Raw genomic sequence first — 25,552 nt, 5'->3', positions numbered from 1 at the left:
CGAGGAATAGGGGTATCTTGTAAAACAAAAAGAAAACTGTATCTGTCAATCCGAAACATTTCCAATGTTGATGCTATAGCACATTATAAGAAATACTGCAAAATATTAAAGACTGTAATACAGATGTCAAAGCAAATATATTACAAGGAAAAGATAGTCATATCAGATACCAAAATAAAGACAATATGGGATATAGTGAAGGAGGAGACCGGTAGAACCAGACATAAAGAGGAACAAATAGCATTAAGAGTAAGTGATATATTGGTGACAGATGTGTATAGTGTTGCAGAACTTTTTAACAAACATTTTATAACTGTTACTAAAAAGATGGGGTTGTCAGGTTCGGTAGATGCTGCTATGGATTACCTTAGACCAGACATTTCAAGTAACTTCCATAATATGAATTTGACCCTCACTACCCCAACAGAAATAATGTCCATCATAAAATCTTTAAAATCAAAAACATCTAGTGGGTATGATGAAATATCAACAAAGTTAATTAAAGAATGTGATTCTGAGCTAAGTAACATATTAAGCTATCTGTGTAACCAAACGAAAGCGCTGGCAGGTTGAAAGACACACAAACAAACACGGACATACACACAAAATTCAAGTTTTTGCAACAAACTGTTGCCTCATCAGGAAAGAGGGAAGGAGAGGGAAAGACGAAAGGATGTGGGTTTTAAGGGAGAGGGTAAGGAGTCATTCCAATCCCGGGAGCGGAAAGACTTACCATAGGGGGAAAAAGGACGGGTATACGCTCGCGCGCGCACACACACACATACCCATCCACACATATACAGACACAAGCAGACATATTGGTCTTTAAATATGTCTGCTTGTGTCTGTGTCTGTCTCTGTGTGTGTGTGTGTGTGTGTGTGTGTGTGTGTGTGTGTGTGTGTGTGTGTGTGTGTGTGTGTGTGTGTGTGATTCCCTCTCCTTCCCTCTTTCCTGATGAGGCAGCAGTTTGTTGCGAAAGTTTGAATTTTGTGTGTATGTTTGTGTTTGTTTGTGTGTCTTTCGACCTGCCAGCGCTTTCGTTTGGTAAGTCACATCATCTTTGTTTTTTGATAAATTTTGCCCACGTGGAATGTTTCCCTCTATTATATTAATATCTGTGTAACCAGTCGTTTATCAGTGGAATATTTCCTGAATGGTTGAAATATGCTGAAGTTAAGCCATTGTTTAAGAAGGGAGATAAAGAAATAGCATCAAATTTCCGTCCAATTTCACTGTTGCCAGCATTCTCAAAAATTTTAGAAAAGTAATGTACAGTCGGCTTTATAACCATCTTATCTCAAATAACATACTGTCAAAGTCACAGTTTGGATTTCTAAAAGGTTCTGATATTGAGAAGGCTATCTACACTTACAGTGAAAATGTGCTTAATTCATTAGACAAAAAATTGCAGGCAACTGGTATATTTTGTGATCTGTCAAAGGCATTTGACTGTGTAAATCACAATATCCTTTTAAGTAAATTAGAATATTATAGTGTAACAGGAAATGCTGCAAAATGGTTCAAATCTTATATCTCTGGCAGGAAACAGAGGGGGTTATTAGGAAAGAGACATGTATCAAGCATCATCCAACTGGGAACTAATTACATGTGGGTCCCATTTTGGGGCCCTTAATTTTTCTTGTGTATATCAATGACCTTTCATCAGTAACATTACCAGATGCCAAGTTTGTTTTGTTTGCCGATGATACAAACATTGCAATAAATAGCAAATCAAGTGTAGTCTTAGAAAGATCAGCCAATAAAATATTTGTGGACATGAATCACTGGTTCCTAGCCAATTCTTTGTCACTAAACTTAAAAAAAACACACTACATGCAGTTCAGAACTTGTAAGGGGTGTCCCAAGAGTATATGTCTAACATATGATGACAAGAAGATAGAAGAAGTGGAGAGTGTTAAATTCTTGGGATTACAGCTTGATAATAAATTCAGCTGGGAGGAGCACACCACAGAACTGCTGAAATGTCTTAACAAATCTCTGTTTGCAGTGCGAATTTTGTCAGACGCAGGGGATATAAAAATGAAAAAGCTGGCATACTATGCTTACTTTCATTCCATAATGTCATATGGGATTATTTTTTGGGGTAATTCATCAAGCCAAGCTAAAGTTTTCTGGGCACAAAAACGTGCAGTAAGAGTTATATGTGGTGTGAACTCAAGAACATCCTGCAGAAGCCTGTTCAGGGAACTAGGGATACTAACTACTGCTTCCCAATATATTTATTCCTTAATGAAATTTGTCATTAAAAATATATCACTTTTTCAAACCAACAGCTCAATTCATGGAATCAATACTAGAAATAAGAATAATCTTCACAAGGATTTAAAGTCACTTAGTCTTGTACAAAAGGTGTGCATTATTCAGGAACACACATTTTCAATAACTTGCCAGCAGCCATAAAAAGCTTAACAAGCAATGAAATTCAGTTTAAGAGAAGCCTAAAGGATTTATTGGTGGCCAACTCCTTCTACTCCATTGACGAATTTCTTAGTAAAACCAACTGATTTGTATATAAGTACAACATAACTTCTGCACAATTTCAGTGCAGTAATGAGTTCATTGAAAATGTGTGTGTGTGTGTGTGTGTGTGTGTGTGTGTGTGTGTGTGTGTGTGTGTGTGTGTGTGTGTGTGTGTGTCTAAAAACAAAGATGATGCGACTTACCAAATGAAAGCGCTGGCACGTCGATAGACACACAAACACAAATATTGTGTATATATTTGTGTTTGTTTGTGTGTCTATCGACGTGCCAGCGCTTTCGTTTGGTAAGTCACATCATCTTTGTTTTAAGTTTTACAGTAGTTGTATTACATGTTTATTACCTTATAAATAAACAAAAAACTTTATTATTTTAAATTCAGTGCATTAGTATTTGTAAAATGACTCTTAGTGTTCATTAAAAAATGACGATCATTCCACTTGGAACCTGTGGAATGGTACATTAGCGTATTTGTTTTAGTTGTAAATATTTGTCATGTATTGTTGTTTTTCTGACATGTTCCACATCCTGGAGGACCTTCTCACTACGGATCAATTGGGATGAAAGTAAATCTAATCTAATCTAATCTAAATCTGGATTTGTGCAACAGCAAGTTTTTCAGATATTTTTGATAGGACTGGGAGAATTGAGATAGGACGATAATTTCCCATGCTCTCTCTTGATCCCTTCTTGAAGAGTGGTTTGACTTCAGTATATTTCAGTACCTCTGGGAAACAGCCCCCTTCAAAACATTGATTTATTATTTGAGCTAGTGGGCTTTGCAATTCTATTGTGTACCACTTTAATAATTTTGGTGGGTATTCCATTCCAACTTGCAGATTTTTTGTTTCTTAATGTTAGAATTGCATTTTCTACATCATCCACAGAAACTTTTAAGAATTTTGTTAAGTTTTCAGAGTTTTCACCTAGGCCAAAGGGCTTTACTTCGGTGTGATAATCTGTTACATCCACATCAGACTTTGCTACATTTATAAAGAACTCATTAAAGTACTCTGGTATTTGAGTTGTATTTACAATAGTATTTACTTCAATGTCAATTTCTGCAATTTCTTGGTTACAGGCTTTAACACCTAACTCAATTTAATGACTGACCACACAGCCTTTGTCTTATTTTTATGATTTAAAATTTGCCTGTTATTTGCCAGTTGTTTTGCTGTCCTGACAATTCTTTTAAGTATGGTTTTATAGAATCTATAATATTTAATGAAATCTGTATCTTTATTATATTTTATTTCTTTGTGCAGTTGCCTTTTCCTTACACTGGAAATTTTTATGCCCTGGGTAATCCAATTTACTTTGTTATTTTATTGCTGAAGAGTCTAGGCGGAAATGTTTCATTAAAGACACCAAGAAAACTATTTAGAAATTTCTCAAATTTTTCATCACTTGAGTTACAATGATCAAAAGGCCATCTTTTCTCTTTTAGCTTCTCACTAAATGTTAGCAAGTTTTCTTTGATAAAGTTCCTGCTAATATGGATTCCCATATGTGTAATATTCCTGTCTGTCTGTGGAAGCTCAATGAACAATGCACAATGATCTGAAATACCTAGATCTACACAAAATTTATACACATCTTCATATACATTATTAGTTAGAACATTGTCAAAACATGTTGCTGATTGTCCATTGCTTCTGGTAGATTCAAAGAAATTCAATTTGAAACCATATTTCTTTACTAAGTCAGTGAAGTGTGGCTACTATCACATGTGATACCAATATTAAAATCACCAGCTATTACAATTTTTTTTCTTTTTTTCTGTACATAGGTCTTCTAGCATAGTTTGAAGCTTAGATAAGAATGTTGTTGACATCCCTGGAATTCTACATATTGAGATTGTTATAACACTTACTATTGAGTCCACTATTTCTACACAACAGCTCTCAAACACACATTCTTCATTTGAATAATTAAAACAGTTTCTGGTCTCATAATTCATATCACTATGTAGAAGTATACATGAGCCTTCACATGACTTGTTCTTGTGCAAAAGATACTTACTAATCGGAAGTTCCCTATTTTGTTTAGAATTTTAATTCTGCCCTCAGTAAACCAGTGCTCATTTAAACAAATAACTCTAATATTTGCACATTCTGACAGAATGATCATTGTTCTACACACAGTTCTAAAATAAGAGGTCATAAACACTGACATGCCTGTAAACTAAACTGCAGGGTGAAATTCCTTCAAGATACAGGTGAAGTATGTGTAGAAATATGTGTGAAATATGTTAAAATATATGTGGCATGCTAGTACATGGCTGAATCTGCAGATGAAAGGTTCCTCCTAAAGCCATTGGTCGATTTAATACAAACTTAGTACACATGAAACTGCTGTATCTGCAAAGAAATAGGGCTACTGTTGGGATAAGAACCACCAACCTCCTGATGGGATAGGGTTGATTGGCAGAGAAGGGTGGTGGTGGAGGAGGAGGAGGAGGAGGAGGAGGAGGAGGAGGAGGAGATGGGGGGGGGGGGGGAGAGAGAGAGAGAGAGAGAGAGAGAGAGAGAGAGAGAGAGAGAGAGAGAGAGAGAGAGAGAGAGGGGGGGGGGTAGGTTTCTACATTTATATCTATGCTCTGCAAACCACTGTAAGGTGCATGGCAGAGTGTATGTCCCATTATAGTTATTTGGGTTTCCTCCTGTTCCATTCACATATGGACTGTGGGAAAAACGATTGTTTGAAGGCCTCTTTGCATGCAGTAATTATTCTAATCTTATCCTCACAATCCCTATGTGAGCAATACATAGTGGGTTCTAGTATATTCCTAGAGTAATCATTTAAAGTGGGTTCTTGTAACTTTGTTAATAGACTCTCTCCGGATAGTTTATATCTACCTTAAATGGTCTTCCAATTCAATTCCTTCAGTATCTCTGTGACTCTCCCCCTTGGATCAAACAAACCTGTGCTAATTTGTGCTGTCCTCTATATATGTTCAGTATCCGGTGTTAGCCCTATTTGGTACAGGACCCACGGATTTTCACAATGTTCTAGAACCCGTTGCATGATTGATTTGTAAGCAATCTCCTTTGTAGACTGATTGCGCTTCTGCAGTGTTCTACCTACAAACCGAAGTCTACCACCTGCTTTATCCATGACTGAACTTATGTGATCATTCCATTTCATATCCCTACAAAGTGTTACACTCAGGTATGGGTGCAAGTTAGCAGATTCCAACAGTGAGTTATTGATACTGTAGTCATAGGATACTACATTTTTTTCGTTTTGTGAAGTGCAAAAGTTTACATTTCTGAACATTTAAAGCAAATTGCCAATCTCTACACCACTTTGAAATCTTATCAAGATCTGACTGAATATTTCTGCAGATTTACCAGATTATTTTATGGAAATATATTAATGGTAAAAAAATGCAGCAAATTTGAGCAACATGTGGGATATTATAGGTCAGTACAAAAGTAATGTAAAGTTCAATTTTTTTTTTTTTTAGATCCTGACACATGCAGTGTTAAAAGTGATCATCAACAGCAGTCAGTTAAACTTCTCTGAAGAACTAATTTTGTTAGAAATATAATTAAAAAATTCCATCCAACTGAAGTTTCTAAAATTATGCTTCACAAAAGCAACACCTTCGACTGAATCAACAGATAATCTGTTCCTTGTATATGCCCACTATGCTGTTATTAGTAAAAATACTATTTCAATATTAGTGTTGTGTGTAGGAGTAGCAAAAACATTCTGAACTATTTTCAGCATTTCAGAGTAGCAGTCCTCATGCTTGCTGCCACTAAAATATGTGAACCACTTATCAGTACATGACAATCTCCAAAGCTCAGAGCTATGTTGCTGCAAAAATGTGTTCATATTACTTACCTCATCACAACAGTTTTCATCTATTAAAATCCCTTTATCACTCTGGAAATGTACACACTTTCATATGTCGTTAATGCATACTATATCATTTACACAACAGAAAATTTGATTTCTGAAAATGATGTGTGCTATTTATCCAAATAGTCCATATACTTGTTATACAACAAAACAGATTCCTGCTCAAAATTGTTATCTTCTTTATTGAGGCATTCCTCTGCAGCACTCTTCAGTGTTCCTTTTGTCTATAGTAACATGAAATTACTATCCACTCTGTTCTTAGAAGAGAACACACATTATCTAATATTGCAATCGTCTCAAAAATGAATGCTTCAAGCTGTTTTATCCGATGGCGAAACAAGTACATGGATGATTGTAAGTGATATAAATAAGCCTTATGCAAACTGTTTTCTAAGAACATATTTAGAACTTCAGGAGCATTGTGTGCCAACAGAAAGTAATATTTTAAAGCCTCATTGAATTCTTCACTTCTTACTGTACATATGGAAAAGTAATTGTATGACCTGAAAACAGTACACTCTAAATCTACTTTTACTCTATCTGGACCATACTGAATAGCATCGTTATGAATGTGAGCAGGACAGCCCATTCCAACCAAATTTTCATTACTGTATCACTTTACTTTGGTGAATTCATTTTTACCCTTTAGTGGACTTACGCAACTGGAATTTGTGTTTGTATTGTCAGCTCCAAATGCTATACATTTCTTTTCTATTATTAACCCTACCAAAGTATGTTGAACATATGATAATATTGTTTCACCAGTTTCATTTGGAGTAGTTCCAGCTTTGTCTACCTTTGTCTGTTTACAACCAGCTTTGAGGCCAAAATATTGTACTAAAACAGCAAATACTTTCTGTGGACCATGATTACTATGGTTAATAGTAACAAGGAAACAAGAAATTTCTTCAAGATATTGTACTGTCAAATCAACAAAAATTCGTGCAAGGCTTCTGTCAATGATCACTTTAGTGTTTATTCTTGTGCACAAAACTTTCTTCACAATATCACAATTGCGGTATAGTTTTGCATTTAGTTTAGGCACACAGTCCATGGATTTGTACGATGTATGGTGATAAACAGCGTGAAAAGCAAGGGTTGCCTCTGCAGCTCTAACACAATATGTTGACTGTGTGGGCTGAGCAAAGAAGCCTTTAATATTTGAAGTACTAGCAGAATTTAGTGAATTTTTCTCTTTCCTAGAAGACAGGTGTACTTTCAGATCTTGCACATCAACAAGAGGAAAGTTCATCATATTAAAATAATGATAATTTACCAAAAGTCTGCCCCTGGTAGCTGAGTGGTCAGTGTGACAGAATGTCAATCCTGATGGCCTGGGTTCGATTCCCAGATGGGTCGGAGATTTTCTCCACTCAGGGACTGGGTGTTGTGTTGTCCTGATCATCATTACTTCATCCCCATCAACGCACAAGTCACTGAAGTGGCATCAAGACTTGCACCCGGCGAATGCTCTACCCAATGGGAGGCCCTAGTCACACGACATTTACATTTTTATTTTATGTACCAAAACTGGCAAACATAAATTAAAACGCTTTAAATAATTGCTATAGCATTATGTGTATCAGTCACACACATGAAAGATTAAAAAGAAGAAAGAACTATTTTATAACCTCACCGTTGTGTGCAACAGAAATTTACATTTCTCAAGGACAAATAAGGCATTGTATTTTAATTACAATGTGTCATTGAATTTGTATTGCTATTCCAGATTGTAACAAAAGCATTGTGAATTAACAGTTGACTTTCCACTTCCTGATTATTTGGTAACCAGAATGCAAATGGAAGAATGAGAATAAAGCATTGCTTTGCGTTGCTTCATAGTGCAAATGCTGCATTATCGTGTCTCTCATTTAGTGAGACTAATGAAGGAGTATACTCTTTGATTGCAGCCAGTGTTGGGGGTAGCTATTTTGCCAGTTGTGCCTAATTCATTTTTACCTTCCCAGTTGCCATTTCATTTTCTAATGATCACTGCTCATTTCTGAAAATGTATAACTTTTAGAGACTCTTCCAAATTTCCTCACAGATGCCAGATAAATAGCTGAACATGTTCAGGAATTTCTGTTCCCTGAGAGAGGGGGTAGGACAAGATGGATACAGATAGGGGGAGAGGAGATGGACAGAGAGAGGTTGGAGGAAGGAGGAGATGAGCACAGAGGGTGCAAGGGTGCAAGGGAGGTGGGCGACGGGCAGAGGGGGCTGGAGGGAGGTGGGCGACGGGCAGAGGGGGCTGGAGGGAGGTGGGCGACGGGCAGAGGGGGCGGGAGGGAGGTGGGCGACGGGCAGAGGGGGCGGGAGGGAGGTGGGCGACGGGCAGAGGGGGCGGGAGGGAGGTGGGCGACGGGCAGAGGGGGCGGGAGGGAGGTGGGCGACGGGCAGAGGGGGCGGGAGGGAGGTGGGCGACGGGCAGAGGGGGCATGAGGGAGGTGGGCGACGGGCAGAGGGGGCGGGAGGGAGGTGGTAATTGGCATAGATAGTGGAGAGGACGAGGTGTGCTAATAGAAGACTGGAATAAATACATACGCAGGGCAACAACAGGTACTCAACTAATATTTATATACAACTTCATCCTGTAAGGAGCAATAGAGGGAAGAAAGTAGACACAATGAAGCCTAAAATGTTCTAAAAACAGAATTCTAGGTATGATAGTGATGCAAAGATGAAAAGATGAGCAATAGATTTGAAAATATGATGGATGGCATCATATCATTGTAAGCTCTGATGACTTAAAAAAACTGTCATCTGATTTGTTTCATTCTATCGTACTGAATGTTGTGTGGTAAAATTTCTTCAAATATGTTATATCACCTAAAAAACACAATTGAAACACAATTGTATTGCACTTCAACATGCATCAGCATTAATTGTTCATTTGTGTAACACACGTGAAACTTGGGTATCAACACTTTGAAGTGTGACATCGAAGCATACTTTTTCTAAGTGGTGGTGTGATAAAAAAGTGACCGGAGCCAGTGAGGTGTGAACAAAGTAGGAAACTTAACTATGAATCAAACTACCAGTACTGAACCCATAAAATTATAAATAACTTGTTCAAGTAATTTTTTGTTTGAAACATTGTATAGAATTTGTATAATCTTTAGTTATTCCAGAGCAACATCAACAACTGTAATTCATACAATTAACTAAATTCAGATGATCCTGTATGCTGGGCATAAGGGAAGGTGCACATTCCTTCAAAATAGTTGCCCAATCTGTAGGAAGGAAGTTCTAATATTCTGCAAACTACTGCAAAGTCTATGACAAGGGGTGCCATCAATTGTACCACATATTAGAGATTCTTTGTGCTCTGTTCACATATGGAGCATGGAAAGAGTGACAGTGTAATTGCTTGTGTTCATGTTGTAATTAGTCTAGTCTTGTCTTTGGGACTAATATGTATGGGTTTGTAGCACAGTATTTTTGTCAATTTCTCACCTGATGCTCATTGCTAGGGTAGGGCCAATGCATTTGACAATGATAGGGTGTTTCTGTGTGACATCAATACGGAGAAGCTGTAGCAGCACAAGACGTGTTCTCACATTCTGTTATGATACTATTCCACTTAAAATAACATTTATTTACAAAAGCTGAAAGGCAATGTAATGAATTATGGGTAGGATAGATACATACATGCACCTGGTATTGAGTATTATTAGTTGCTAAGTCCTAAATCTACAAAATTCATATGTTGCTTTTCTCGTAATGACAAGAGTGAAACTAGATTATGACTGATCTTGACATGTGTATGCTAGTACACAATATTTTGTAGTAGATAACTTATAACCTACTGTCATTCATTTTTAATAGTACTGCATATGCAACAATGAGATTTTTCAGCCTAGTGAACACATTTTGTGAGTTCCAATCAGCAGTAGTAACTAATTGCATACTTTTCATGGAGATATGGAGTACCATCAACAAGAAAATGTCAATTCTGATTACTTGAAACATTAACCAAAATGCCGACCACACACTGAAAATAATTAGACACCCATATTTTCAGAATTGGAAATCCCTTTTACTTATATAAATGTAAGTTTTTGTGGACAAAGAATGTGAACGAAAGGTTTTAGTTATAATTTTGACTCCAGTGGTTCCTTTTTTTGCATTTGGTGAGATATTTAATTTGTGGGTCTATGAAGACTTTTTGTAATTCAGCATTGAGACGAAACTGAAGCCAATGGCATTGCTTCTTCTTTCTCTGTGAAGCATGAGTCAGTAATTTTTCTTTTTCCTTTTTCTTTTCTTTTTCTTCCCAGTGTATTATTTTCTGTTTCCTTTCTCAAGATTTATAATTTAAGCAGTTTTCTATTTCTGTGCTTCGTCCAACTTCTTTCTTGTTCAGTGACAGTGAACCTAATTGTGGTTACCATATTTTAATGTTCAAAAACTTTTGGGCATTCAAATAATGTGATTTATTTCACATATCTTTCATTTCCTTGGGCCTTTTTCAGGAAATCTGTTTTTGACAGTCAGTCCTGTCATAGTACTGATGATATTACATTTTTCATTTTGTACAGTACATTTACATTTTCAACAATGAGCTTACTCTGCTCATCTGTCCATTGGACATTTAGCAGAGAAAATGATGGCTCTACAGCTGCATTATGTGCAGCTATGGCAGAATAGTACTGTGCTGCCTTCAACAATTCAATGCAGTCAACACTATAGGTACTACTCATGCATTGGTATCATTCCTCAGAAAGAATTTTCCCTATCAGAGTTGCAGAGTTCATCCTTTAGTATGTTCTTAAAGCACTTATTTCATCGAAGAGTACAGAATCGTCAATAACAATATTAACACCTTTCAAAAATAAGTTTTTTTTCCACTACTGCTGTTCTGTCTCTTTCCAGAGTAAACCACAGAAATACATCTTCCCTTGTTTACCTTATCTTCACAAAAGAAAAGAAAAAGTAAAGTGTGAAGAGTCACGTTGTTGTAAACTTTACACATGAAGCAGACCACAGCAAAGACATGCTAGAGAGCAAACAAATCATAGCAGAATACATTTACAAAATGTGCAATAAATTTTCTGGATGACTGTTACCAGAATCATGGTTCAAATAAAATGAGTGATAAGTAAGTAATATACATTGTTTATTAAAAAGGGGTGGCTCTGCAAAAATTCCTATGCTCATGTATATTCAGTTGAGCAATTATTTTGAAATGCATGACCTCCTTTGCAACAAATGGTATGAATTTCAGCAAGATAAAAATACCACTGCAGCTGTTCTGGAAATTGTTGTTCAGACTTTAACGCCTTTCAAAAATAAGAAGATAGTGTCACTTGTATTATGTGATATCAGTAAAGCATTAGAATGCATTTCTTTTAATATATCATTAACAAAATTAGAGTATTATTGTGTACAAAAATCTACATTAGCAGTAATTTCTTTGTGCCTTAAACAACAGAAGACAGTTTGTCTCAGTTAGAAATACACTCCCCTTAGTTGAAATTAGTACAGGTGTTCGACAGGACTCTGTCCTTTTCCCTTTCTTTTTTATTGTGCTTTCAATGACCTACATCATTGTGTATCACAGTCGATTATCCGCTATGCTGATGACACAACTTTACTTACTGTGCGTCAAGACATCCAAGCTCTTGATCAGATTATGCAAGAAACTCTCGATTCTATCTTAAAATGGTTTGCAGCCAATAAACTTGTTTGTAATCGAGACAAAACCCAAAAGCTTATGTTAGGACTGTCTAAGAATGTAGGTAATAATGTATCAAACTCTCAGGAAATGAAATGAAATGAAATGATCATATGGCATTGATGGTCAGGACACCCCATCCAGGGTGACGCCACACTGGGTGACTTGTGCATTGGTGGTGGTGGTGGTGGTGGTGGTGGTGGTGGTGGTGGTGGTGGTGGTGGTGATAACACAACACTCAGTTTATAACCGGAGAAAATTCCCAACCCAGACAGGTATCAAACACGGGTCTGCTACATGGTAGGCAAACATGTTAACTCTCAGCTAAGCAGGTGGACAAACTCACAGGAATGTATATTGATGCCAAACTCAGTTGGGAAGAGCATATAGACCATGTCTGTAAAAAGATCTCGTGAGTGTGCTAACTCATATGGAAACAGATATAGTCTTCAATAATTAATGATCTCCTTATGATATATTTCATGCTCTTTGCTATGTGTATCATATGGCCTACTCTTAGGAGGATGTTCTCTGCAGATCACTAAAATTTTTAAACACCCCCCCCCCCCCAAAAAAAGCTGTCCATGTTTAATGCAAGACCCTCTTTTTACCAAGTGTAGGGTACTAACAGTGGTGAATCTGTCTGTCTATGAGTCCACACTCTTTGTCAAGAATGACATTAAAGAATGAATTATCAGGGAAACTATTTATGAGCATGACAATAGAAATAAGGGAGAAAATAACAGACCAAGGCACAGGCTAGCAATAACACAAAGCTCCCATACAGTGAATCCCATCAAAAGGTTTTACAAGTTTCCTCTCAATGCTCAATCCTTGCCATTTAAAAAACTAAAATTATATGTATGACTGGCTGACAAAAAATCAATGTTACAATATTAAAAAAATCTGGAAAATGGACTACGTTAATATTAATATTAAAAGCCATAACTATTTATAAGATAATTAGTATACACATATAATATGAATGTTAATTTTAGTAAGTTGATTGCATCTGTAACTTGCTATAACTGGAAAACCCTATTCTACTGGAAGGGGTCAATGGCGAATAAAGAATCTGAGTAGTGGGTTAAGCCCAAGTTTGATGTTCACAAGCTTTCCTTCAATCATTTGTTTGTGATCCCATTTGGTTAGATGCTGGAACAGCAGCTAAAGTGTGTTTAATAAGGTTCACTGCAGTCTGCTTTAATATCTTCATTCGTGGAAGTATCAATAATTTGGCATATGGCTCTTATATGCAATTGTCCTATTTAAAATTATTCTGCAGATAATATCGTTCTCAATGTAAATGCAATTAATACTTGTACATAACTGAACCTCCTGATCTCATGTTTCTGGGTCTTTGGTAAATTTAGTTAGTCTCCTGATTATAGTTTTCAAGTACAGCTACAGCCCAATTCAGCATTATTAATGTCAAGCACAACAAACAAACGTGATATAATAGAAAAAAATAGCAACCATTCCAAACTTAATAACTTATCATGTAAGAGCATGCACAAATGACTAAAGCTTTTCAACAGTGATGTAATACACAGAATGCGTGCACACATTGGAACACCTATGTGTTCAGTACCTCCTGTGTTTTTCTTATTTGGTGTCACTCCTATTACTGGAGCAATATTATAAGATAGGGCGCATGAGTGCTTTGTAAGTGATTTTTGTTGTAGAAGTCTGCAGCTCATGGTCTAGTGGCGGGGCCATGGGTTCGATTCCCAGCCAGGTTGGGGATTTTTCTCTGCCCGGGGACTGGGTGTTTGTGTTGTTCTCATCATTTCATCATCATTCGTGACCATAGTCAGATTGTATTGTGTAAAGATTGGGACTTTGAATGGGTACTGATAACTGCGCACTTGAGCACCCCACAAACCCATCATCATCATCATTATTGTCATCGTCATTGTCATTGTCTGTTGTAGACTATCTCTGTTTTCCAAGTTCATTACAAATGAATCAAAGTATGCCAACAGCTTTACCTACCTACACCTGTTTAATCATACTACCTTGTATCGCTTCTGTTACACACAGATATTTGTCTGAGCCAACAGATTCCCAATGAATCTCATCTGTATTGTAATTGTAAGATGTTGGTACTACCCTTTTGAGAAGTGCACAACTGTACATTTCTGGTGTAAAATTAGTATATAGGATGTATCTTAATTAGTAGAGAAAACATTCTAGTGAATATGGATCTATAAAGGAGCAACTTGGGAGATAAAGTTAACATTTCAAAAAGTTAACAAATTGGATACGTTTATACTAACTAGGACAATATTTTATACTATAGTCAGTGGTGACCTTATAACAGTAATATTCAGCATGTCGCAAAATTTATGGTACAACTTTCTGTTACAGCATCCAAACTAATTAAGATATTCACACAATGTTTGGCTTATGTGACACACTGTTTTGCAAAGTTTTGTCATTCAATGAATTCCGTCTTGTGCACCTTTGGTGACATGCACAACATCCAGTCTGTGTTCAAGCTCTATCCACACTTGGTGCAACATAAACACATCAGCTGTGGCAATGGCAGCAACAATTTGGTTCTTTAAATCATTGTTGTGGTTGACAGACTTTTTGGTAGACTCTGTCATTGACAAGACCCCATAGAAAGAAGCCCATTAGTTTAATGTCAGATGAGGTAGGAGGCCAGAGAATTGGACCACCCATGCCATTCCAGCAATCTGAGAAAACCTGGTAGAGGACATCTCGCTCAGTCCGAGCCCAATGTGATAGTGCACTATCTTAGAAAAAAACTATGTATGGGCAGTCAGCCAATTATGACAACACCAACAGCTCCAATATATCAAGGTCATGGTTAAAATTAACTTTCTTTTCTGAGGAGAAAAAACGAAGCCTCACAATGTGATAAACATTAAAAAAGACCATACATTCACTTTCAGGGTGCCACACACCCCTTCCACCGCAGTATGTGGATTGGTTGTGCATTGTATGTGAACATTATACTTGTTTATCCTACACACACATGAAATATTGCTTTGTCAGAAAATCGTGCAATAGATGCATCTGTAAACATCCCAAAGAACCTGTTGCATGGTTGCTCTAGGGATTTTCTGCCCTGTGATGGTGAGCAAGATGTATGAGACAGGCAAAATACCCTCAGACTTCAAGAAGAATATAATAATTCCAGTCTCAAAGAAAGCAGGTATTGACAGATGTGAAAATTACTGAACTATCAGTTTAATAAGTCACAGCTGCAAAATACTAATGCGAATGCTTTACAGACAAATGGAAAAACTGGTAGAAGCCGACCTCGTGGAAGATCAGTTTGGATTCCGGAGAAATATTGGAACACGTGAGGCAATACTGACCCTACGACTTATCTTAGAAGAAAGATTAAGGAAAGGCAAACCTACATTTCTAGCATTTTTAGACTTGGAGAAAGCTTTTGACAATGTTGACTGGAATACTCTTTCAAATTCTAAAGGTGGCAGGGGTAAAATACAGAGAGCGAAAGGCTATTTACAATTTGTACAGAAAGCAGATGGCAGTCATAAGAGTCGCGGGACACGAAAGGGAAGCAGTGGTTGGGAAGGGAGTGAGACAGGGTTGTAGTCTCTCCCTGATGTTATTCAATATGTATATTGAGCAAGCGATAAAGGAAACAAAAGATAAGTTCAGAGTAGGTATTAAAATCCATGGAGAAGAAATAAAAACTTTGAGGTTCACCGATGATATTGTAATTCTGTCAGAGACAGCAAAGGACTTGGAAGAGCAGTTGAACGGAATGGACAGTGTCTTGAAAGGAGGGTATAAGATGAACATCAACAAAAGCAAAACGAGGATAATGGAATGTAGTCAAATTAAATTGGGTGCTGCTGAGGGGATTAGATTAGGAAATGCGACACTCAAAGCAGTAAAGGAGTTTTGCTATTTGGGGAGCAAAATAACTGATGATGGACGAAGTAGAGATGATATAAAATGTAGACTGGCAATGGCAAGGAAAGCGTTTCTGAAGAAGAGAAATTTGTTAACATCGAGTATAGATTTAAGTGTCAGGAAGTCGTTTCTAAAAGTATTTGTGTGGAATGTAGCCATGTATGGAAGTGAAACATGGACGATAAATAGTTTGGACAAGAAGAGAATAGAAGCTTTAGAAATGTGGTGCAACAGAAGAATGCTGAAGATTAGATGGGTAGATCACATAACTAATGAGGAGGTATTGAATATAAGTGGGGAGAAGAGGAGCTCGTGGCACAACTTGACTAGAAGAAAGGATCGGTTGGTAGGACATGTTCTGAGGCATCAAGGGATCACCAATTTAGTACAGGAGGGCAGCGTGGAGGGTAAAAATCGTAGAGGGAGACCAAGAGATGAATACACTAAGCAGATTCAGAAGGATGTAGGCTGAAATAGGTACTGGGAGATGAAGAAGCTTGCACAGGTTAGAGTAGCATGGAGAACTGCATCAAGCCAGTCTCAGGACTGAAGACAACAACAACAACAACACGATACCCACTCAACAGACTTCTGCAGTGAACTTGAAACAGCCAAGTGTAATTGTTCTGCCAGCCTCACTTTTTCCATGTCATTGTGTGTGGTGCTGTATGCCAATAATAATAATAATAATAATAATAATAATCAAATACAATCCTTAGAAATAATACAATTTCAGGACATCATACAGATTATTTTTCTGTATACGTCAGCTTGTAAGTTACATACTAAAGATCTGTTTGTGTTAATAAATTTTATATTTTGATGCATTTTGCATTTGGTAATATACAAATAACATCATCACAAATATTGTTGTTATCAACATTAGATCAGTTGTGAGTTGATTAAAACTATGAAGAGCTCTTTTTATAAAGATCAGGTTTTTACCTATGGAATAAAAAGGTTTTTCAATGAGAATTCTCTTTAGACAGTCTTTTAATTTGTTAGTAGAAAGGTCTGTGCAACTTTTTGATAGGGGATTGGCTAGCTTCAGACCAGCATGAAGTGCATTTTTTTCATATAAAGCTGTTCTGTGGCTACTTATAGGGTATCTGAATTTTTGTCTTGTATCACACTGGTGCAGGTTACAGTTGAAATTTGGATTTGTTGTTTTCACAAGCAATATAACTTTCAATATGTATACACCTCTAATGGTAAGCACACTTCGTTTTGGGAACAGGTTGCCACGTGATTCTCTGTGTTTCAAAACACAAATAATTGTGATAACTTCTTTCTGTAGTGTTAATTATGTGCTTAAGTTGGCTTGGGTTGTTGTGCCCCATATTTCTACAGCATGGTTTAAATTGGATCAGAGTAGTGTTTGATTAGCAGTTTTTAGTACACACATATGCTTACAATATTTGCTAATAATGTTTATGGCAAATACATCCTTTGACAGCTTACAGGTTATGGAATCTTAATGCATGTTCCATTTGAGGTTGTTCTGGATTGTGATTCCCAAGAATTCTATCCATTTTTCCTTTTTTACAATACCATTTCCAGTGGATAATTTCATGCCAAATTCTGTTTGTTTCCTTGTGTTAAATTTCATTATTGCAGCCTTTGAAGCACTTACATTTAGATGGCTTTCATTGAAATACTAGACTATTTTGTGGGTCACACTGTAGTCCAGCACCTCCAAACTGTCATGGGCTTTGTGTTTGCACACAATAGATGCATAAACTGCATACAATATTTTTTACATTTAGGAGAAAAATACTGTGTATCATTAACATAAATCAAGAAAAGGAGCCCCAAGACAGACCCTCGAGACACTCCACAATCGTCATCAGTAACTCTGGATCTGAAAGACCCACTGTTTATTTTAAGCAAGACAAATTGTTTTCTACTGCTCATGTGTGATTTTATTAATTCATACCTGGTTCCTCTAATAACCAATTTCCACATCTGATAATAGGGTGATGTTGACCAAATTAAAAGCTTTTTGTAGATCAAGGAACACTCCAATAACATACTCCTTGTTCCCTGTCACAGATATTATTTTGTCTATTAATTGTGCCGCAGCTACTGAAGTTGACTTGTTTTTCATAAAGCCATTTTGATTTTCAAATATTAAGTTGTGTTGACTCAGGAATGTCGTTAGGCTAGTATAAATAACTTTCTCAACTTCAAAATAATGTCCTTGCCACTCGGCCTCTTCATCCACTTGTACTGCCATTACCCACTACACAATAATGCTTTCTCTCTGCATAAAATGCCTGTACCACTGGTGTATCAACATCAGTGAGGGTGGCTGCTTCCTATACTATATTCAGAAAATTCTTTGAACTATTATGTTTGATTTGTTTTGAATAAACCATTCCACACACTGAGCATTTTCGTCAACTGTTGTCATTATGCTTCACTCACGACAACCTGTAACACACACACAGTGAAGCTTTGAGAGTTTGTCTCTCACATAAGCCGAACATTATGTGAATATCTCAATTAGTTTGTGTATTTTTTTTTCAGTCCAAATATAGCACAATACATTTTTGTCATATAGCAATATCTATCTTAAACTTTATTTTGTATCCTTTATCCTGTGTTGTATTTTCAGTCTGCATTACCAGATTGTGCCAAATAAATAATAGAAATGTCAGTAACAGTGGAAAATAATGGTTGTTTTTGTTGTTCCAGGAATATGCTATGCAGAATTTGCTGCTCGTGTGCCTCGTGCTGGATCAGCATATGTCTACAGTTATGTCTGTGTTGGTGAATTTGTTGCATTTGTCATTGGATGGAATCTTATTCTGGAGTATGTAATTGGTAAGTTGATTTTGCAATCTAAGCATCACGTAGCTTTTTTTTTTTTTTATAAATCCTTTATTCTTATTATTATTGTTACTATTACTATTGCTATTATTCTAAGATGAAATCGATTCACAAAATAAACTGTTTCTAGCTCAGTGGAGATATTTGTTGTCACAAAATATGTTGGCCACCTATTTAGTAATATGTAAGACAGATATCAGTATTCCTTCACCAGAAAGCTATGGTTATCCACATTTCACATTCTGTGTGGTTAGTTACACAGTATGTCACTCACTGCAGCTCTAAACTGAGGATAACACAAGGATTTTTTTTTTTTTTTTTTTTTTTTTTTTTTTTTTTTTTTTTTTTTTTTTTTTTTTTTTTTAAATGCTGACTGGAAAGGGCCAACTTCAATTGCCCTCCCCCCTCATATTTTTTTCTGAAATGGAAAAACACATGTAATTAAATCATCTTGTTTGCTTAGCATATGAGTTATTTAAACTACATTCTGCATTTGGTGTTTTGCTTTCGGGTGCAAATCTGATTAAGTTTTGTGGTTGTCCAACACCAAAACACGTTTATGTATAGTTGTTCATGCAACAAACACAACTGTAGATTCACTCCAAAACATTGGAATGTGTGCCATTGTGCTTTATTAATAGTCATATTGTACACTATTCTGGTGTGGCTGGAAGATCTGTGTATCACCCTTAAGAACTGCGAGTTCTCAAAACCTATCTCTTGTAAGGTTAACATTGAAGACTGGGCTGAATACAGTATGTGTCCTGTGGTAGGGACACCTTACTAGGCTCAGCTAACTGAGGAAACTGTGAAAAATGGGAAATCCCAAGAAACCAACACTGAAGTGCAGGAGTTATGTATTTTCTGCCCTTGCATGTAACTGTAATGGACATACTTAGGTGGTACAGAGCAACTACACAACAATTAAAATGCTGCAAGAAGTGTAATGCTACCAGTGCTAGCTGCAGAGAAATGGTGGAAGCGGGTGGGGTGGTTTGGACAGTAGAGAGAAAGGAAAAAGAGGGGTGAGGCAGTGGGGACAGATTAGCAGAGATTCAAGCTGGCATATTGCAAGAGTGCATGATGTGTTGGTAATGGATCTGAATAATTTTTTCTTTCCGTGGTATCATATTCTATATTCCCCAATTCTCTTGTTGAACTAAGTCAATTTTTGTTGCCATAACTGTTCACATAGTCTTTTTACATAAGCAAAAACACTTTTGCTGAGATAGCAGCAATGTGTCATCATCATCTACTGTTGCCTGTTACCTGTTTTCATTGTGTTTACGAAGTGAAATTGCATGCACTGCCACAGATGATTTTGCAGGGACAGTGCTCTTTATTGCTTGCTTTTCATTCACTCTCAGAAAGGATGTACATAGTTACATACAGCTTGACTACTGACTCATCTCCCAACTGTTATACTGTGGTTTGGTGTAGCAAAAGAAAGTTTTCATTATGCAGGAATTACCGCTGTGGAAATTCAAGATATTATAACTGTGCCTCAGACAGAAGAATCTTGTAGGAAGATAAAAACTGTGCTGATATGAAGAGTAGTCACTTCAGAACAAGACTGCATCCAACAAGTGCTGACGCAAAAAGGTGTTGGGGATCATGAGCTGTTCCAGTAGCTCTGGTACTCACCAGGCAAAGTGAGTGTCAGTACTATTCCTGACAACCTGTTATGTACAAAATGGAGCAACCATCCACTGTCACTACTTAAGATAATAATAGCATCTAAAACGGAGATGTCACGGGATGTCATTGCAGAACTTGCAGACCACATAGACGAGGCTATCACTCCCACAGGAGTTAGCACTCCAGTAGAGCCAAGCAGCAGCAGCAGCAGCAGCAGCAGCAGCAATGGTGGTCGCTTGCCAATTATTATTCATTGGCGGTGAAGGTAGACATTCTATGCAAATAGCTCAGTGAACTACTGTCGGACAGAAGATATCATTGTCACAAGGCTCGGAGCTGATCCTTAAATAACACCTTGTTTTGTGATTCCGGACAGTTTGACAAACAAGCACATGGGTACCCAAGTTCTTGCTCATTCCCAAATACCAGTGCCAGTCAATCTTAGGCCCAGATGACTGCCAGGCAGGATCACCATACCTGTTTATTAATAACATGAGGTCTGGACTAAAGTATCTAGTTGATAAGGTTCATATTTGAGTGTATTGCCATGGACCTCGATGCATCAGTGGTGATCACTGACCACACTCTGTTTGTCGGCTGTTAACAGTTCCCCAATATTGACATATGGAACACACCATATGGAATTAAACTCTGTACTGTGCAGTGAATTGATTAGGGACTTCAGCGGCACTGAAGTCTCGGAGCCAATCATCTGTGTGGATTTCCTGGTGTACTACCAGCTGATGCCAGACATGGCAAGTTCCCGACTTGTGGACAGTGTGACTGGCCTGATTGCAACCCAGTTCCACTGCAGTGTGACCACACACAGCACCAAACTGATACAAGTGAAGGACTGTAAGTACACTTCTATATTATGCCAATTTCCTGCTCCCACTAGGCCCCTGGAGCTCCAAAATAGGTGCAGCATAATAATGTACATTTTATTAAAATCACGGATGGACTCTCCAGCATCATGTAGGCCTTAATGTTTGGTACTGGATCACCTGGCAGTAGCTAAAGCCAAGTTTGCTATTATGTTGAAAGAAGGCATTATTCAATGATCAAGTGGTCCATGGTTGCCTTCACTGCACCTGGTTCCTAAGAAGAGTGGAATGTGGCGTGTTACAGTGTTTAATGTAAGAATTGTGCCACAGAATTACCAAGTTCAGTTTTTGTGATAATATAGTGCTTTGCATGGTTCAACGATCTTTAGTGTGCTGGATTGTGCCAAGGCTTGTACTCAGACACTCGTAGCAAAGAAGATATATCAAAAAGAGCAATTATTACACCATTCAGGTTGTTAGAGAGCATGTTTATGACCTTTGGTTTAATCAGTACAGACCAAACCTGGCAAAGATTTCTTGATTCTGTGCTACTAGGCCTACCCTTCTGCTTTGCTTATCTTGATCTTTTCAACCACTGAAGAACAATGTCAACAAAACCTCACAGATGTGTTTCAATGGTTGGAACAGCGCAACATCATTTTTAACACAGCCAAATGTATGTTCAGGTGACCTGAAGTCAATTTTCTTGGTCATCATGTATCTTCTGCAGGCTCCCTCCCCATGCCGGACAAGGTTGAAGCTATTCTGCAGATACAAAAGCCAAGCACCATCAAGGAGCTATGTCATTTCCTTGGGATACTAAATTTTTATTGCCAGCATGTACTGTGGGCAGCAGAGCTACAAAAACCATTAACTGCAGTACTTTGTGGCCCAAAGATTAAAGGACACTCTCCGATGCAGTGGACTGAGGCGATGAGCTCTACATTTGACACCACTAAACAAAGCATGGCGAACGCTGCACTTCTGGCACATCCCTTAGTGATGGTGGTTGATGGAAGCCTATCTGTTATAGGCAATGTATTGTGACAATGAACACATGGCTTGCCTTTTATTCTCAAAAAACTTTTGCCATTGCAGCAGAAATGAGGTACATAGAACTGAGAACTTTACACCATGTACGAAGCAATCGGATGCTTTAAGCGATAGATAGAAGCAAAAGATTTCACTATCTATAAGACCATAAACTGTTAATGCATGGCTTCAGGCAGAATAGCAACAAAAGTCCATGATGATACAATGATCTGGAATTTGTAATGCAATTTACCATCATCATCATCATCACAGCATTGATACTGAGATTTATTGTAATACTGTTTAGAGTCTTGTGAGGCAGATGCATGAGAACATATAGCTGACATGTAATGCATGTGTTGTTGATTCATTAAGAGAAGTTAGAGTTTTACTTTATAGGACATACATTGAGTTCAACTTCCCTGTGTGTGTTATTCCACTGTAACAAGAAAAGTCTCTTTCAGCATCTTCGATGTGATGGATCAGAGTCCATGGGGAAGAAGCTGTGACATTGTAAAAGGGACTGAATAGCAGGACCCTCACAGCACTGGTATTGTATGACAACCACAAGAAAAAGTAAAAGAAGCAAGAAACCTAGCAAGATAAGGAAGTTAGGGATTGACTAGTGGACTGTTTAAACAGCCTATTCATAACAACCCCATTAGGGAAATAAAGACCAACAAAACATTCCAGTTCCTTATGTGAGCTCAGATTAGTGGGCCATGGATGCAGCTGACATCGGACCTAGAGAACTCAAAGGAATGACTGGCTTGATAGCTGAGATAGTGCCAGTAGTGTCAGTGTCGTCGTAACTGCCGTCTGCTTCACGTCTGCTGTGCAGCGAGCTACCTTAATTTAAGTATTAACTGTATTTTTCTTACTGGTCACTTCTTCTTCCGTGTGTGTTTGCTTTCAGGAAGCTTTAATTGTCAAGTGCTAGTAATAGTGTTCCATAGATTTCGTGTTTGTTTTGAATAGTCAGCGAGAGTCCCTTTAGTCAACCATAGTGCCAGTAGTGCTAGTGTTTGTTTTTAACACAGTCCAGAAACAGGTAGTGATATTTTCATTGTTTTCTGCAAGAAGTGACTAGCAACCACAGTTTAGTCAACAATCAGCTGCCTTTAGTGAATTAGCAGTCAAGTGAAAAGTTGATTCACTCTCTACAGTAAATTTATTTCTTAGGGTGGATAGGATGTGTGACTGCTGTGTACGGATGCAGGAGGAGCTGGCCACTGTTCGCGAACAGCTGAACGTGTTGATGGCCATGGTCAGCCGTCTTCAGGCAGCTGCCTCGGTGTGTGGTGGCAGTGGGGAGTCTGGTGCGTCGCATGGTACACCCCAGGTGTTACATGCTTTACCTACTGTCCCTGCTGTCGAGACATCTTCGTGGGTACTGGGCGCAGTTGGGCCAACCTCTCCCCAAGGGGAGTGGCAGGTTCAGCGGCGTCCGCGGTGCATGAGGCGGAGGGTAAATGTGGAGGCTGGCCATGTGGCATCGTCCGCTCTGCTTGTGAGTGGACATGCGGCCGCTCCTTCAGCAAGGTCCGAGCAGGCACCCGGGGGGAGGGGTTTATTAGTTATTGGGAGCTCCAATGTGAGGCGGGTGATGGAGCCCCTTAGGAAAATAGCGGAAAGGTTGGGGTAGAAGGCCAGTGTTCACTCTGTCTGCTTGCCGGGGGGGCCTCATCCGAGATGTGGAGGAGGCCCTGCTGGCGGTGATAGAGAGCACTGGGTGCACCCGACTGCAAATTGTTGCTCATGTCGGCACCAATGACTCTTGCCGTCTGGGTTCAGAGGTCATCCTCAGTTCGTACAGGCAGTTGGCGGAATTGGTGAAGGCAGAAAGCCTCGCTAGTGGGGTGGAATCTGAGCTAACTATCTGTAGTATCGTTCCCAGAACCGATGGCGGTCATCTGGTTTGGAGCCGAGTGGAAGGCTTAAACCAGAGGCTCAGACGATTCTGCGGAGATCTGGGGTGCAAATTTCTCGACCTCCGCCAACGGGTGGAGAAATGTAGGGTCCCCCTGAATGTGTCAGGCGTGCACTACACGCTGGAAGTGGCTACAAGGGTAGCGGAGTACGTGTGAAGTGCACATGGGGGTTTTTTAGGTTAGAGAATTCCCTCCCTAGGCCCGACAAGACGCCTCCTGAGACGCGGCAATGTAGGAGTAGGAAAAATGCAACAGGGAATAACAATATTAATGTTCTAATAGTAAACTGCAGGAGCGTCTATAGAAAGGTCCCAGAACTGCTCTCATTAATAAACAGTCACAACGCCCATATAGTGCTAGGGACAGAAAGTTGGCTGAAACCAGACATAAACAGTAATGAAATCCTAAACTCAGATTGGAATGTATACAGCAGAGACAGGCTGGATAGTGAAGGGGGAGGCGTGTTTATAGCAATAAGAAGTGCAATAGTATTGAAGGAAATTGACGGAGATCCGAAATGTGAAATAATTTGGGTGAAGGGCACGGTTAAAGCAGGTTCAGACATGGTAGTTGGATGTCTCTATAGGCCCCCTGGTTCAGCAGCTGTTGTGGCTGAGCACCTGAAGGATGATTTGGAAAACATTTTGAGTAGATTTCCCCACCATGTTATAGTTCTGGGTGGAGATTTTAATTTGCCGGATATAGACTGGGAGCCTCAAACGTTCATAACTGGTGTCAGGGACAAAGAATCCAGTGAAATTTTTTTAAGTGCTTTATCTGTAAACTACCTTGAGCAGTTAAACAGAGAACCGACTCGTGGCGATAACATATTAGACCTTCTGGTGACAAACAGACCCGAACTATTTGAAACAGTTAATGCAGAACAGGGAGTCGGCAATCATAAAGCAGTTACTGCATTGATGATTTCAGCCATAAGTAGAAATATTAAAAAAGGTAGGAAGATTTTTCTGTTTAGCAAAAGTGACAAAAAGCAGATTACAGAGTACCTGACGGCTCAACACAAAAGTTTTGTCTCAAGTACAGACAGTGTTGAAGATCAGTGGACAAAGTTCAAAACCATCATACAATATGCGTTAAATGAGTATGTGCCAAGCAAGATCATAAGAGATGGAAAAGAGCCACCGTGGTACCATAACCGAGTAAGAAAACTGCTGCAGAAGCAAAGGGAACTTCACAGCAAACATAAACATAGCCAAAGCCTTGCAGACAAACAAAAATTATGCAAAGCGAAATGTAGTGTGAGGAGGGCCATGCGAGAGGTGTTCAATGAATTCGAAAGTAAAGTTCTGTGTACTGACTTCACAGAAAA

At 38.4% G+C, this 25,552-nt stretch overlaps 1 protein-coding gene across 1 annotated transcript in view; it reads left to right on the top strand.

The window, feature by feature from the left end:
- LOC124605717 (cationic amino acid transporter 2-like) overlaps positions 1 to 25,552 on the top strand; it is a 402,039-nt gene that overhangs the window by 272,984 nt on the left and 103,503 nt on the right. The window contains exon 4 of the mRNA XM_047137592.1: positions 18,663 to 18,791. Within this exon, the coding sequence (XP_046993548.1) occupies positions 18,663 to 18,791 (129 nt within the window). The remainder of the gene's footprint in view (positions 1 to 18,662; positions 18,792 to 25,552) is intronic.

Source organism: Schistocerca americana, chromosome 3 (genome assembly GCF_021461395.2).
Source record: "Schistocerca americana isolate TAMUIC-IGC-003095 chromosome 3, iqSchAmer2.1, whole genome shotgun sequence".
In the NCBI taxonomy this organism is placed as follows: domain Eukaryota; kingdom Metazoa; phylum Arthropoda; class Insecta; order Orthoptera; family Acrididae; genus Schistocerca; species Schistocerca americana.
Note: the sequence above shows the minus strand (reverse complement) of the source record. Positions and strands in the feature narration are given on the sequence as shown.